The following is a 15,671-nucleotide window of genomic DNA, read 5'->3' on the forward strand; positions in this document are numbered from 1 at the left end:
CATCAGCATTTTAGGGAAGACCTTATCTCAAAATGGAAAATAAAAGGGGCTGGTTGGGTAGTTCAGTGGTAGAGTGTCTCTAGGTTAAATCTCCAGTACCATAAATATACAAATAGAATTCTACTTCAAAAGATAACCAAACTTGTTTGTCTTGGAAGTATTTACATGGTCTAACATTCTAACTTTGGGTATTAAGTAGACATGGTGGCACATACCTACAATCCTAGCGATTCAGGAAACTGAGGCAAGAGGATCACAGATTTGAGGCCAGCCTTAGCAACTTAGCAAGACCCTTCTCAAAATAAAAAACAAAAATCACTGGGATGTATCTCAGTGAAAAAGCATTCCTGTGTTTAATCCTGAATACCATAAAATAAATAAATAAATTTTTAGGTTATGCACCCTTGTCTCAGCTGCATTATCAACTTCCGCTTTTTTTTTGTATTACTGAACTTACCTATGGCCTCATTGCTTTAACCCACATTGTTGGTAGAAAGTTTGGCCTAATGTAAGAAATAATTACAGATTAAACTTTTCTTTTTCAGTGCTGCCTTAACAATTTCCGGAAAAGACTAAAATGCTTCCGATGTGGAGCAGACAAGTTTGGTAAGCATGGATTCAGCTCTTTGGAAAATGTAAAACTTGACTCTGAAATTATCTGAACCTAAGGAAAAGAATAGATTTTAGGACGTTTAAACAAGTAACTTGTATCTTTTCCTTAAGCCTTTTACCGTAGGTTAGGTAAATGCTGATGACGGTGAGAGCACAGAAAATTCCTTTTTTTGCTTATTGGTTCTTCTCCCAGGTGCCGGGGATCCTAACTCAGGTCCGTGCACACGCTCAGCGAGTGCTCTACAGGATGAGCTGTTCGCCCAGAAAATTCCTTTTTTGTTTTCCAGAATTAAGTCTGCTCAGTATGTTTGCATCCTACATCTGCTTTTTGTTAGTACGATTCCTGTTCTGCAGTGGCTCAATGTTTGCATTCCACATCAAGCATGTCAAAATTACGGTGTTTTACTATAGCCACAAATCATTTGAAGAAAAAAAAAAAAAGACTATTAGGTGTACTTAAAATAAAATAAAAGTTTGGGGGTTTTAATGTATCTTTGTTTTCAATGTGGTTTGTTTTTCTTTTAGACTCTGAACAGGAAGTGCCCCCCGGAACCACAGAGTCAGTTCAGTCTGTTGATTACTACTGTGACAGTAAGTTCAAGCATAATCTTCTGATTTTTGTATTAAAAGTTGACCTCAGTTGGAAATTTCAGTTCTTTTATTTTAATGAGCAACAGCTGCTTTAGGTTGTCTCAAAGATTTGCTTTTAATTTTCTCCCCATAAGGGAGAAAAATTCACCAAAACTCCCCAAAATGGATTTTGTTTGTACTTAAACCTGTCTTGAAAACAAGCATTGGTGGTGGGAATACACGTTTATGCCATTTGTCTCATTTGCCCCCAGCAATCATTCTTCGGAACATAGCTCCGCACACTGTGGTGGATTCCATCATGACAGCACTGTCTCCCTATGCATCCTTAGCAGTCAATAACATTCGTCTCATAAAAGACAAACAGACCCAACAGAACAGAGGCTTTGCATTTGTGCAGCTATCTTCAGCAATGGTGAGGTTCTTATTGAATCTTTGATTTTTAAAAGAATAAATTTTGGGTCTCTGCAGCAGCGGTGCAAGAGCAGAGTCCTAACTGCGGCGGCAAGAGTCAGGACCAGACAAGCATTTAGAAAGTTTCTTCCACTCTTTGACCTGGTATTGGTCAAAAGGAGTGCAGCCGAAACTGTAACCAAAGGAGGCATTATGCTTCTAGAAAAATCTCAAGGAAAAGTATTGTAAGCATCAGTAGTAGCTGTGGGATCAGGCTCTAAAGGAAAGAGTGGAGAGATTCAGCCAGTTAGTGTGAAAGTTGGAGATAAAGTTGTTTTCCCAGAGTATGGAGGCACTAAAGTAATTCTAGATGACAAGGATTATTTCTTATTTAGAGATGGTGACTTTCTTGGAAAGTATATAGACTGAAACAAATCACTGTTGAAATGGCATCGTGTGAAGCTGCTCATTCCACTGAACTTCTGAAATATTTCCTCATGTAAATAATTTCCATGTCTCTTTTATAATAAACTGATGATAATCTAAAAATAAAACAAAAAAAAAGAATAAATTTTGCCCTTGGAGTGGAGCTTAGTGGTAGAATCTGTGCTTACATGTGGAAGCCCTGGGTTTGATCCCCAGCACCAAAAAAGAACAGTTTTAAGAGGCAGACCTAGTGGCACACACCTTTAATCCCAGTGACTCAGGAGACTGAGGCAGGAGGATTGTGAGTTCAAAGCCAACCTCCGCAACTTAGCAAGGTCCTAAACACCTCAGCAAGATCCTATCTCTAAATAAATTCAAAAAAGGCCTGGGGTTGTGGCTCAGTGGTTACACTCCTGGGTTCAGTTCCTGGTACCAATAAAAAAGAGGCAAGCAGTTTACCCAATTTTGATTATTTTGTATATGAGGCTCCCAGAGACAAGGTTTATACTTATATATTAACAGTTTTGCAGTGCTAAATTAAGAAACTTATTTCTTTGATAAGTAGCAAAAATAATGCATTTGCCTTTAGAGAACTAAAGTTTGAGCCACAGTTTAGTCCTTCATACTTTGTTTTATGATAATTTCGTTCCTTTACTAATACTGGATATCTTCATGTCCTGGAGGTATTTCATTCCTCAAGATTTCATATCTGCAAACACAGTAGGAAATCACTGGCCATGTGCAATGGTGCACACCTCTAATCCCAGTGACTTGGGAGGGCTAAAGCAGGAGAATCACAGGTGTGAAGACAGCCTCAGCAACTTAGTGAGAGATTCAAAATTTAAAAAGAACTGGGATGTAACTCATTGGTGAAAAGAAAAGAAATAACTGTTGTTGGTGGTTTGGTTTGGTTTTTCCTTTTTGTTTCGGTAATATTGGAGATTGAACCCCCAGGGTCTTGCTTAGTTGTGGAGGCTAGCCTCGAACATAAGATCTCCCTGCCTCGACCTCCCCCAAGTAGCTGGAATCATAGGCAGGCACCACCATACCCAGCTAATTGCTTTGTTTATTTCTTGTATGTGGTAGAGGATAGAAAGAGACTTAATTATGTGACAAAATTGTTTTTCTTCACATTCTCCTCTAGGATGCTTCTCAGCTGCTTCAGATATTACAGAGTCTGCATCCTCCTTTGAAAATTGATGGGAAAACTATTGGGGTTGATTTTGCAAAAAGTGCCAGAAAGTGAGTGACTTCACTATCCTTATTTCAAACTACTGCATCTGCACATTTGTCAAGATGCTTCACCAACTGTACTTCAAGTTCCATGCTCATAACACTGAGATACTCTTCTCGCTAGTTGAAGGCTAAGAGGGAGTAGATTTTCTTTCTTAGAGCTTATTCCAGTTAATAGTGGTTGCCAGAAATGGTTTCAAAACAGGATAAAGGCAAAGCTTGGCAGATGGATTGAGAACATGTTCTGTGCAAACTGCAGCAGTATAGTGCAAGCCCATCTGGAAATAATCCTTTCCTGCATAACTGCATGCTTGTAGCTTCATGTATATAGAGCTTCGGTCTAGTGCTCTTTTCTAGTATCATTATTCATCCAACAGATATTTTTTTAGGTGACACTTTGAAGTAGAGCAGTGATATATAACAAAGACACTTGCCTACTAAGAAATTGGCCCACCAAGACCCTTCCCCCTGTGAAATGTGACCTTGGCCACATTTGAGGGCTGACAAAAGACTGGTGTCAATTACTGCTCCTTTGGTAGTATGGGGACACTAATTGGGGACAAACTGAGATAGAATCACCTGATTGGATCTTTGTGGTTTCAGAGACTTGGTCCTCCCAGATGGCAACCGGGTCAGCGCCTTCTCTGTGGCAAGTACAGCTATTGCTGCTGCTCAGTGGTCATCTACCCAGGTAAGAGAAAGTATCTTTTTGCTTGGAGTAGTGTATTCATGGCTCCCAAATGACCTCTCCTGTGATACTTGAAATAGAAACTCTGGATATTTTTACAGGGTGCTTCCTAGCTTTTTTACTTGATATTCACTAAATTTGTCTTTGGTTGCTTTTCATTTAATATTTTGCAGTCTCAAAGTGGCGAAGGAGGCAGTGTTGACTACAGTTACCTACAGCCAGGACAAGATGGTTATGCCCAGTATGCTCAGGTAGGTGGATTTGAACAGCTTTCAGCATCTACTCTGTAGAGTATGTCTGAGAATAGCAACTTTAATGGTGGACTTTCCTTCAGTACTCACAGGATTACCAGCAGTTTTATCAGCAACAAGCTGGAGGATTGGAATCTGATGCAACATCTGCATCAGGTAATAAGCTTCATCTCCTTTTTGCCTTTTGTTTAAGCAATTTAAGGTTGAGGAAATATGACAAGGTATCTTACTTAACTAAACCCAAAGCTTCAAGTTCATATCCCTACAAGAATATGGAGGGTACATCCATGACTGTCACCATATACCCAAGGTTCTGGGGAAGGTTAGGGTTGTTAGTGTATATCAAGAGCCAATGTGTTATAAGGAGTTTTATTCTTGAAATTCAGCTCTGTGTTAGAAGTCATAAGTTCAGGTGAGCAGAGAGGGCAGAGAGGCTTTAGAGTTGTGCTCACATACCAATCAAAAGGGTCAGGAAGCCTCTCCTCAAGTTTTCATTCCAGAATTATAAAAGCCTTGTATACCAGTCTTTTCTCAACCCAGAGCAAATACAGCTTTTTTTCCCCTCCACTTCCTTCTTAGCCATCATACAGAATCCTTAACTTCGCATATCACATTTAAGTAGGATTATAAGAAGATGAAAGTGTCATAGATTCCAGATCCCGAGTGGGAACTAAGTTAAGAACTGTTGGGATTGGGGTTGTAACTCAGTGGCAGAGTGCTTGCCCAACATGTGGGAGGCATTGGGTTTGATTCTCATCACCACATATAAAAATAAATAAAGGTCCATTGACAACTGAAAAAATTAAAAAAAAAGGAACTTATATACAAGGACAGAAGACTGTGCTGGGTATGGTTGTGCACATCTATGATCCTAGCTACTCAGGAGGCTAAGTTAGAGACCAGCTTCAGCAACTTAGGAAGACCCTGTCTCAAAATAAAATAAACTATGAAATAGGGCTGGGGATATAGCTCACTGGTGAAGTGCCCAGGTTCAGCCCCTAGTACTAAGGGAAGATAAAGACAGAAGACTAGATTGGGCTTTACAGATATAAATGGTTCGCTTGAAGTTTAATGCCTAAGCTCTCTTAACCTCTTTATCACCAGGCACAGCAGTGAACACCACCTCAGCAGCTGTGGTATCCCAGAGTCCCCAGTTGTATAATCAGACTTCCAATCCACCTGGCTCTCCGGTAATCTTGTTCTCTTAAATGCAGACTGCAAGACTGTTGGGGAAACTTCGTGTTGCTGTACAAATACTATCTTTCCTGCTGTATAAACCAGGATTGAGTAATACACATTCCAGCACGTTTATCTGTCTTATAGTATTAGATAGTAAAATAATTTTATTGTATGTATGTGCATATATTTTAAAAATAAAACTCCAAATGGAGTGTGCATGCTTCAACTTGACCTTTAGGAAAAAAGTTATCAATATATATTATGCTGAAGGATTGCCTTCAATCCTTGTTGCAGAATATCTTGTCAGGGGAGCCCTTCCTCCTAGATTATTGCAGTGGTTTAGTTCTCTTAAAAGACTTTACAGTTGAAATTATATTGAAGCTGCTGTTCTTTCCAGACTGAGGAAGCACAGCCTAGCACTAGCACAAGTACACAGGCCCCAGCTGCTTCCCCCACTGGTGTAGTTCCTGGTACCAAATATGGTAAGCCAAACCTCATGGGACTGTTGACAGTTGGAAGGTCCTAGTTGTGTCTTTGTTTAATAAAAGTTCCTCTCCCTTTGTGGGTGTCAGAGGGACACTTGGGGATGTGAGAAAAAGAATATTAAGGCCTGCTTCATCTTACTGGCTTAGAAATAAAGCTAGTTTCTTACCTGGAATGACTGTGCTGACTTTTGTCTTTGTAGCAGTACCTGACACATCCACTTACCAGTATGATGAATCTTCAGGATATTATTATGATCCAATAACAGGGCTCTACTATGACCCCAACTCACAAGTAAGTGTGCTATTTTACTCCTCAGCTTCAGTAGCATCTTTGTTTCACTTATTTTATTTCTGAAGTATGAGATAAAATATTCCCTGGTTTATAACCCAAATAAGTTGTTTTTGTTGTTTGGGTGTTTTTGTGTGGTGCTGGGGATGAAATCTCTAGGGCCTTGAGCATGCTGTATCACTGCTCTGTATACCCAGTGCGCAGGTAAGTTTTAATTTCTTCAAAGCCACCAAGGTGTAATTTTTATTTAGGATTTAAATTTTTAAATTTAAGGTCAAAAAAATGTTTTGAAGACTGGGGATATAGCTTACTGGTAGATTGCTTGCCTAGCGTGTGCAAGGTCCTAGTTCCCCAGTACCACCAAAAAAAAAAAAAAAAAAAAAAAGGAAAAGTTTTGAGGTATAATGTTCATGTAAAGAAATGCTTAAGATTCAAGTGTGGCCAGGATAGTGACACATGCCTATAATAATCCCAGCTACTTGGGAAGCTGAAGCAGGAGGATTTCAAGTCCAAGGCCACCCTGGACAACTTGGATCCAGTCTCAAAAGTGACTGAACCTGACACAGTGACACATACCTATAATTCCAGGGACTCTGAGGTCCGAGGCAGGAGGATTGTAAATTCAAGGCCAACCTCAACAACTTAGTGAGACCCTGTCTCAAAATGAAAAAAGGATGGGATATAGTTCAGTGACAAAGTGCCAGAGAGTTCATAAATAAATAAATAAATTTTTTCAGAAATTAAACTGGCTAGGGATGAAGTTTAGTAGTAAAGCACCTCTGAGTTTGGTCCCTAGTTCCACACACATAAAAAGACTGAAGTGTGCAATTCTTCCAAACTTTGCATGGATAACATATTTATATTTATACCATCACTCAGAACATTCTCACCCTACCTGAAAGGTCCCTCAGACCTCTTGCTAGTCAGCACCTTCCCCCATTAGTAACCACTATTCTGGTTTTTGTTATCAGAGATAATTTTGTCAAGATTCATGCAAAGACCTAGCTAGAAGATTTTAATTGTGGTTTTTTCTGTTTTTTTTTTTTTTTTTTTTTTTAATTGAGAAAAAATCCACATAACAGAATTCACCATTTTAACCAATTAGAGTATATAATGCAGTAGTTTTTACTATATTCCCACTGTCATGCCTGTGTCACCACTGTCTAATCCCAGAATATTTTCATCATCCCAAGGAGAAACCCTGTACCCATTAAATAGTTACTGTATATTCTCTCCCCACCTCTACCCAGTAATCACTAATCTATTTTTTGTCTCTATGGATTTATCTGTTTTAGACATTTCATATAAATGGAATCAGACAATATGTGTCCTTCTGTGTACAGTGTCTTTCAATATTTTTCCAGGGAGGAGCAGGTACCAGGGATTGAACCCAGGGGTGCTTTACCACTGAGCCACATCCCCAGCCCTTTTTATTTTCTTTTTTTTGCGGTACTGGGGATTGAACCCAGCGCCTTGTGCTTACGAGGCAGACACTCTACCAACTGAGCCATATCCCAGCCGTTTATTTTCTATTTTAAGACAGGTTCTCACTAAGTTGCTTAGGACTTCACTAAGGTGCTTGAGGCTGGCCTCAAACTTGAGATCCTCCTGCCTTAGCTTGCTGAGATGCTGGGATTATAGCACCACCATACCCAACTGCATCTTCTTTTACTTAGCGTGCCCCTCTGTATTGAGGATAAAATTTAGCAGATCTGTGTAGTGGTGCTTTATTTTAGTGGTATATATAACTCCTGAAAACGAAAAGCAACTTTAACACTCCATAAATAAATATTTATGACTAGCAGCTATATAGAGAGAATAGTAAAATAAATACTTTTTTTTTTTTTTTTTTTTTTTTTTTTTTTAAAGCAAGCACTCTACCAATTGAGCTATATCCCCAGCCCCTAAAATAAATACTCTTAGCAAGAACTTGGCATTGACAACTAGTGGATTCTGAGAAGGGAAATATGGAGCTGTGTGCCACTAGTCTGCAGTTTTTCCACTCTAATTTGTGCAGTCTGGCCATTTCCCTAGCAATCTCTTCTTGGTGTACTTCTGTATCTGTTGCCCACCCTGCATTCCCCCGAGGAAACATAACAGATACTGTCTTGTATCCCTGTTGAGCAGGTAGTGAGTGACAGAAATAAAGGAGAGAAAACTGTCACCTGTCCTATTACAATTCCTGTTGAGCCTGGGTTCCTTCACCGTACCTCCTCCTAGGCTCCCTAGCTAATGTTCACAACTCTGGTTTCCTGGAAATCTGAAGGGTTCTATATGACTGAACCTGGTGAAGAGCTGTTAACTGCTTTTCACAGAGGATGCGGGTCTCATGACATGTCCATCTGGCCACCTGGCTTGTGTAATTTTTTTTGGGGGGGGGGTGGTACCAGAGATTGAACCCAGGGGCACTTTCCCATTGAGCCACTTCCCCATCCCTTTTTTTTTTTTTTTAAGACAGGTCTCTATAAGTTGCTTAGGGCCTCACTAAGTTGCTGGTGCTGGCTTTGAACTTGTGATCCTCCTACCTTAGCCTCCCAAGTCGTTATGGGCGTGTACCACCATGCCACCTTTTGTTTTGTTTTGTTTTTTTGACAAAAACGACTTTGACCTGCTTTTTTTGACAGAATATTTCTTTTTTTGATATAGCAGGGACATAACTCAGTGGTAGAGCGCTTGCTTCGTGGATACAGTGCTCTGAGTTCAATCCTCCATACCATTTTTTTAAAAGTTTGACATAGTGGAAAGCCTGCATTAATTGTATTTTTTTATTTGTTTGTTTTTTTCCTTCTAGTACTACTATAATTCCTTAACACAGCAGTATCTTTACTGGGATGGTGAGAAAGAGACCTATGTGCCAGCTGCAGAGTCTACCTCCCACCAGCAGACAGGTCTGCCTCCCACAAAAGAGGGGAAGGAGAAAAAGGAAAAACCCAAGAGTAAAACAGCCCAGCAGGTGAGAATATGACCAGCCAGGGACCCTTAATTCTCTCCTTAGGGTATTCGAACAGCTTAATTCTTCATTTTTGTGTTGTAGCACTTTCATCAGCTTTATTTAGATACCTAAAAACTGGACTGAGCCAGGGGTGATGCTGCACAGCTGTAATCCCAGCAACTCAGGAAGCTGAGGCAGAAGGATCACAAGTTCAAGGAGTCAGCCTCAGCAACTTAGCAAGGCTCTCAGAAGCTTAGTGAGACCCTGTCTCTAAATAAAAACGGATTCAGTTCCCGGTACCAAAAAAAAAACTGCAGAGATGTAGCTTAGTGGTAGAACACTTGCCTGACATGTGCAAGACCCTGGGTTTGAAGCCCAGCCATAACAAAACGAAACAGTCCTGAAAGTTTCATGTAGTTGTATGTGATAGCATCTATGGAAATATTTGTATGAAGAGGTAAAAGAAGGTTTGTTATACCCCATGTGATTGAGATAAGATCCTTAATGGTTCATTGCAATGGTACAGGGTACTGAAATGTTTTTTGATGGTGTTTGTTGTTTGACATTAGATTGCCAAAGACATGGAACGCTGGGCTAAGAGTTTAAACAAGCAAAAAGAAAATTTTAAAAACAGCTTTCAACCTGTCAGTTCCTTGAGGGAAGAAGAAAGGAGAGAATCTGCTGCAGCAGATGCTGGCTTTGCTCTCTTTGAGAAGAAGGTAATGGTAGTAGCAATGGTCTCACTTCATAATGGGAGCCTTTGTAAAACTAGAGGCTTATGACTTGTTCTGTTTCCCAGGGAGCCTTAGCTGAAAGGCAGCAGCTCATCCCAGAATTGGTACGAAATGGAGATGAGGAGAATCCACTCAAAGTAAGAAAATATCACTTGTATTTTTAAAGACCATATCTGTAATTTGTGTGTGGCTTTGAATTTCAACTACATGTTGGCTATTGTGATTTCTACTTAAAACTATATGTGGTCTTTCTGGGTGTTTGGAGCACACACAGAATCCACGACCAGGAATTTGTTTTCTATACTTGAAAATGGGTGAGCTTGAGCAGTAATGAAGCCTGAATTCCTAAACTTGGTTAACTGAGATTTGTTGCATCTGTAAATAGAAGTTTTAATGGTCTGAAAAGAGAAAATTAAATAAGAAAACCCTGTACGTGATAGATACTGGTCCAATTGAGCTGTTTACTCTTGATCTATTGCTATCTTGGGGGTTTTTATACATGGTTGATGGTTTGAAAACACTCATCCAAGAGCACATTTCTTGGGTTCCAAGAGGGTTAGTACCACAAGGCTCTCAGGCCCAATACTCAAGAACTTGACTGCTTCATACAGTTAATGAATAAAATGTGATTCATTACTAAAGGATGACACAGTAATGAGAATTCACTCACATTTTGGATTAGGCATCACTTTATCCACATACATAGCCATTACTGTCTTCCTGTTGTGCATTTCCAGTGACCTGTTCTTGTGTCCCCAGAGGGGTCTGGTTGCTGCTTACAGTGGTGACAGTGACAATGAGGAAGAACTGGTAGAGAGACTTGAGAGTGAGGAAGAGAAGCTGGCTGACTGGAAGAAGATGGCCTGCCTGCTCTGCCGTCGCCAGTTCCCAAACAAAGATGCCCTGGTCAGGCACCAGCAGCTCTCAGACTTACACAAGGTGGCCTTGCTTGTTTCCCTAAGCCGATTGGAGGTGGGAAAGGGAGGCAGGGAGATGATAAGTGTACCCTGACGATGGTGAAGGTTCAGTAAGTTTCTCCTGTTGAATGGTTGTGTTTTAGGAAGTATAGAATGGAGGGGAACATTACATCTCCACACTCTCCAGGTGCTGGTTTTGATGCCATAGTGTATTGAATTAGGTTTTGGCTTTTAGAACACAATGCTAATGTTAGGTCATCTCACATTAGGATGGCCTGAATTCTAACTGTATCTATAAAATCTCTTACATAGCAAAACATGGACATCTACCGACGATCCAGGTTGAGTGAACAGGAGCTGGAAGCCTTGGAGCTGAGGGAGAGAGAGGTGAATCAGAAACTGTGCCAAAAGGAGGACTTATCTCAGGATATCTGCCTTTAGCAGTTTTTGTTTTGATTTTGCTTTGATTTTGCTTTGGTTGGTTGGTTGAGACACAGAGCCTTGCTGTGTTACCCAGGCTGTGTCTGAACTCTTGGTCTTAAGCAATCTTTTTTTCCTCAGCCTCCCGAGTAACTGGGACTATGGGTGTGCACCACCATACCCAGGTTGCCTTTCACTTTTATTTGTAGCATTTAGTTTCAGGTTCCTGGAGCAGGATAGAAGGATTTCTAATACACTTGTCACCCAGCCATTATAGCTTATGTAGACTAGACCCAGGTATATTTGTGAGCCCCACACTGTCCCTTCATGGGGGTACACAAAACTAGCACAATTTCAAGACTGCTCATAGGTACTGAATGTCAAACTCTTACTGGTGACAAACACTGGGTTTTATCAAGGGGAGAATGTTCTTTGGCCTGGCCAGGGAACCCTTCATGGGCCATAAGGGAGGTACAAATGAGGCCTAGGAGCTAGCAGGGCATGATATTGCAGATGATGTGGAAGGAAGGGATAGGCAGGGCATGACATTCCGGGCTAAAGACAAAGGTAGAAGACTGTGATGCCAATAATGGGCAAGCAGTTGGTGCTGGTGGTTGATGAGGCAGGTTGGGGACTAAGCAGGCTAGGGTTGTTTGTTCTATTTAGTTTTGCTTTCTCCCAGTACTGAGTATACAACTCACGGACACTTTACTTTTGAGCTATATCCCCAGCCCCATTCTTGAATTATTTTGAGACAGACTCTTGGTACATTGCTGAGGCTGGCTTCAGACTTGGAATTCTCCTGGTTTGGTCTCCACAGTTGCTGGAATTACAAGTGTGCACCACCCTGCCTGCTTCAGATAGGATTTTAAATGCAAATGAATACTGTGGGTTAGGCTGGGCATTTTGGCGCATGCCTATAATCCCAGTGGCTTGGGAGGCTGAGGTAGGAGGATCATGAGTTCAAAGCTAGCCTCAGCAAAAAAAGCAAGGTACTAAACTCAGTGAGACCCTGTCTCTAAATAAAATACAAAATAGGACTGGGAATGTGGCTCAGTGGATGAGTGCCTGTGAGTTTAATTCCTAGTATCAAGTTAAAAAGACTGGGTTAGAAATTCCCTACCCTGAGATAATTCTGAGGTGTCTGTATTTTAAGGCCTTTGCTTTTCCCTTCTTCCCACTGGTTATGGTGCCATCTTCCCCAGGGACTGCTGGGTAAATCTCTGGAAGCCTCCTTGACGCTATCTGTCTTTGGAGGTAGGCCTGTCCAAATGCTGAGGGGGGGACTGGCAACTCTGCCTCTTGCCTTAGGACCTTGACAGGCAATGTGACTAAGTGAGGTGAGAGAAGCAAGAGAATTTGGTACTTAAAACCAGGCCCAAGAACTGGGAATAGCTTGGTTTTAGAGTACTTTCCTAGCACATGTGAGGCACTGGGTTCAGCACCACATTAAAAATAATAATAATAAGTAAAATAAAAATATTATATCCAGCTACAACTAAAAATACCTATTTTTTTTGAAAAGCAGGCTCAAAACCAAGCTCCGTAGCTGGGCATGGTAGCACACGCCTGTAATCCCAGTAACTCAGGAGGCTGAGGCAGGAGGATCTCCAGGTCAAGGCCAGCCTCAGCAATATAGTGAGGTCCTGGGCAACTTGGAGAGACCCGTCTCAAAAATAAAAAGGACTGGAGTTGTGATTCACTACTGAGCACTCCTGAGTTCAATCCCCAGTACCTAAAAAATATAAATAAATAAATAATAAAATAAAAACTTTAAAAAGCCATACTCCAGGTTAAAAATAGTATAGGTACATTCAATAGGCTAGAGTCTGAATTTTTTCTAGCAGTGTTTTTTCTTCCACATAGATGAAATATCGAGATCGAGCTGCAGAAAGACGAGAGAAGTATGGCATTCCAGAACCTCCAGAGCCCAAGCGCAAGAAGCAGTTTGATGCTGGCACTGTGTATGTGATGTGCACCATTTTCCAGTTCATTAGCTGGGGCTTTGGCTGTTTTAAGTAACTGTGTGTTTGCCACTGGCAGGAATTACGAGCAGCCCACCAAAGATGGCATTGACCACAGTAACATTGGCAACAAGATGCTGCAGGCCATGGGCTGGCGGGAAGGCTCGGGCTTGGGAAGAAAGTGTCAAGGCATCACAGCTCCCATTGAGGTAAGCAGTAGGAATGGGGTCTGTGGATGCTGGGTTACAGGCCTTCTTGAAAAAGATGGGAGAGAAAATGGCTGAGAAAGTCTGGAACGGATAGCAGCTTTACCTTAGCACAGACTTGCTGGTCATACCCTCATCCCTAACTGGGTTTGTTCCCCGCAGCCCTCCCTCATTTCACCCTCCTTATTTTTGTTAATTGTTGATGAAACTTTATTTTTTTGTATGTGGTGCTGAGAATCAAACCCAGTGCCTCATGCATGCCAGGCAAGTGCTCTACTACTGAGCCACAACCCCAGCCCCACCCTCCTTTGTATCTTTTTCTGTTTTTTTTCTTTCAGTGCCGGGGATTGAACCCAGGGCCTTATGCTTGCAAGGCAAGCACTCTACCAACTGAGTTATATCCCCAGCCCCCCTCCTTTATATCTTTAAAAATTAAAATTTAAGCTGAATGTGCTGTCACACACCAGCAATTTGGGAGGCTGAAGGAGGATCACAAGTTTGAGGCCATCCTGGAATGTATCTCAGTGATTGAGCACTTCTAGGTTCAGTCCTCAGTACTGCCCCCACCTCCAGTCCTTAATTGGTCAGAGCCCAGATTGAGGCATAATTTCAGGATCAGAGGCCCTCATGCACTGGCCTCGGCAAGAGCTCCACCCACCAATGATTGCTTCCACGCTGTCTTGACACAGTATAGCTTAGATCAGACATTTACAGACCATGTTTATCCTTTGCATGTGAGTTATGCTGACATTGGCTGTCCTGTGGTAATTTGTGCCTGTAATTATCAGGCCTTCCCCGGGCTTCAGTGGAATGCTTTGGGGTCCTTACTAAGCATGAATACTTGTTTAAGCAGTCATGAGGAAGGATACAGCTTCACCTGACTGTCTTCTTTAGCCCACTTTTGCTCCAGTCTTTAAACCTACCCCAGGTCTCTAGCCTTGAATCTTGCCTTCACATAAACTTGGCATCTCCTGGTGGGTGGTCCTGCTTGGTAAGGAATGGGCTGGATGAGAGATGGGAATAATCTACACTGTACCTGCCAGCTGCTAACAGTCTTTTTTGTTTCCCCAGGCTCAAGTCCGGCTAAAAGGAGCTGGCCTGGGAGCCAAAGGCAGTGCATATGGGTTGTCAGGTGCTGATTCCTACAAAGATGCTGTCCGGAAAGCCATGTTTGCCCGATTCACTGAAATGGAGTGAGATTGTAAGAGAGAGAGAGATGACGAGGAGCTCCAAGGAGTGCAAGGAGTGGGCCATGTCCTCAATTCACTCTTATGCCTAAGGGCATGCCTTGTGCTGTTAATAGTTTTTTAGGGTGAACCACTTCATTCTTCAGGGTTCTCCCTCCCCACTTAAAAGGAGCTCCCTTATGTGGGTTATCTGGTAAATGGCCTTCCTTCCCATCCTAGGGCTTGTGAATAGACCAGAGGGGACAGTGGGCTTTTTATACTTCCGTGTACATAGTGTAATGTAGTGTGTTTTACATGTGTAATCTATGTTGTGGTCCCTCCTTCCTGAGGGTTTGAGATGCCCTAGGTGGTAAGTGACACTGAAGCCACCTCTGTCATTTGTCCTTGTGATGTCTTTTCTTGGCAGAAGCCTTGTGTATATTTGTATATTACACATTTGTACAGAATTTTGGAAGATTTTCAGTCTAGTTGCCAAATCTGGCTCCTTTACAAAAGAAATACCTTGAAAAAATGGGTGTATGGTGTCTCTTTTTTCTTAGGTGAGTGAGTGGGTAAAGCATGTCTGAGCTAGTCAGGTCTGGTGGTTTTTTACAAGGAGTATTTTTTATTCACTTTCCTTGCCCCCATCATTCATGTCTACCACTGAACCACACTTCCAGCATCATGTTCAGATTTTTTTTTTTAAGTTTCAGAGTTTAATTTTTTTTTTTTTTTTTTTTTTTTGGGTGGGGCTAGGGGCTGGGGATTGAACCCAGGGCCTTGTACTTGCCAGGCAGGCACTCTGCCAACTGAGCTATATCCCCAGCCCAACATGTTTTAAAACTACATGGAAATCAACCATAACTCCACTTACTTTCTGTCTTCTCAACTGCTGAGAGGGTTCTCCAGGGTATTGCAGGGTTTTCCATTCTAGATGGTGTCATCCCATCCTTGTCTCCAGCACCAGGAAAGAGACCATGTTTGAGGGTAGAAAGTATGCTTGGTGACAGAGGTTTTTCTGAGGACCAGGTGACTTGATAGGTTTTCATATTGCCTTATCTGGCCAAACAGATTTGGAACTCCATAGATTGTGTATATAATCAGGAAAGGCAGCCTTTTCTTGAAACTTGTTCTAGACTTCATGACTTTGGTGGATGGCCACATATTCCTAAGGTAAGCCTGACCCTT

The 15,671-nt window shown here is 41.6% G+C and overlaps 1 protein-coding gene and 1 pseudogene across 2 annotated transcripts in view; both read left to right on the top strand.

The window, feature by feature from the left end:
• Positions 1-15,167, top strand: part of RBM5 (RNA binding motif protein 5) — a 31,097-nt gene extending 15,930 nt beyond the window's left edge. The window contains exons 8-25 of the mRNA XM_079155488.1: positions 546-606; positions 1,138-1,203; positions 1,455-1,615; positions 3,164-3,261; positions 3,856-3,943; positions 4,114-4,191; positions 4,275-4,347; positions 5,296-5,381; positions 5,768-5,852; positions 6,056-6,147; positions 8,936-9,097; positions 9,646-9,795; positions 9,876-9,947; positions 10,570-10,749; positions 11,040-11,114; positions 13,014-13,111; positions 13,191-13,320; positions 14,389-15,167. Coding sequence (XP_079011614.1) covers positions 546-606; positions 1,138-1,203; positions 1,455-1,615; positions 3,164-3,261; positions 3,856-3,943; positions 4,114-4,191; positions 4,275-4,347; positions 5,296-5,381; positions 5,768-5,852; positions 6,056-6,147; positions 8,936-9,097; positions 9,646-9,795; positions 9,876-9,947; positions 10,570-10,749; positions 11,040-11,114; positions 13,014-13,111; positions 13,191-13,320; positions 14,389-14,514 — 1,881 coding nt within the window. The 3' untranslated portion in view covers positions 14,515-15,167. The remainder of the gene's footprint in view (positions 1-545; positions 607-1,137; positions 1,204-1,454; positions 1,616-3,163; positions 3,262-3,855; positions 3,944-4,113; positions 4,192-4,274; positions 4,348-5,295; positions 5,382-5,767; positions 5,853-6,055; positions 6,148-8,935; positions 9,098-9,645; positions 9,796-9,875; positions 9,948-10,569; positions 10,750-11,039; positions 11,115-13,013; positions 13,112-13,190; positions 13,321-14,388) is intronic.
• On the top strand, positions 1,621-3,157 carry LOC306670425 (10 kDa heat shock protein, mitochondrial-like; annotated as a pseudogene). The gene has a single exon. The product of its transcript is annotated as a 10 kDa heat shock protein, mitochondrial-like (transcript).
• Positions 15,168-15,671: the final 504 nt, after the last annotated feature.

This window comes from Sciurus vulgaris (assembly GCF_902686455.1).
Source record: "Sciurus vulgaris genome assembly, chromosome: 10".
In the NCBI taxonomy this organism is placed as follows: domain Eukaryota; kingdom Metazoa; phylum Chordata; class Mammalia; order Rodentia; family Sciuridae; genus Sciurus; species Sciurus vulgaris.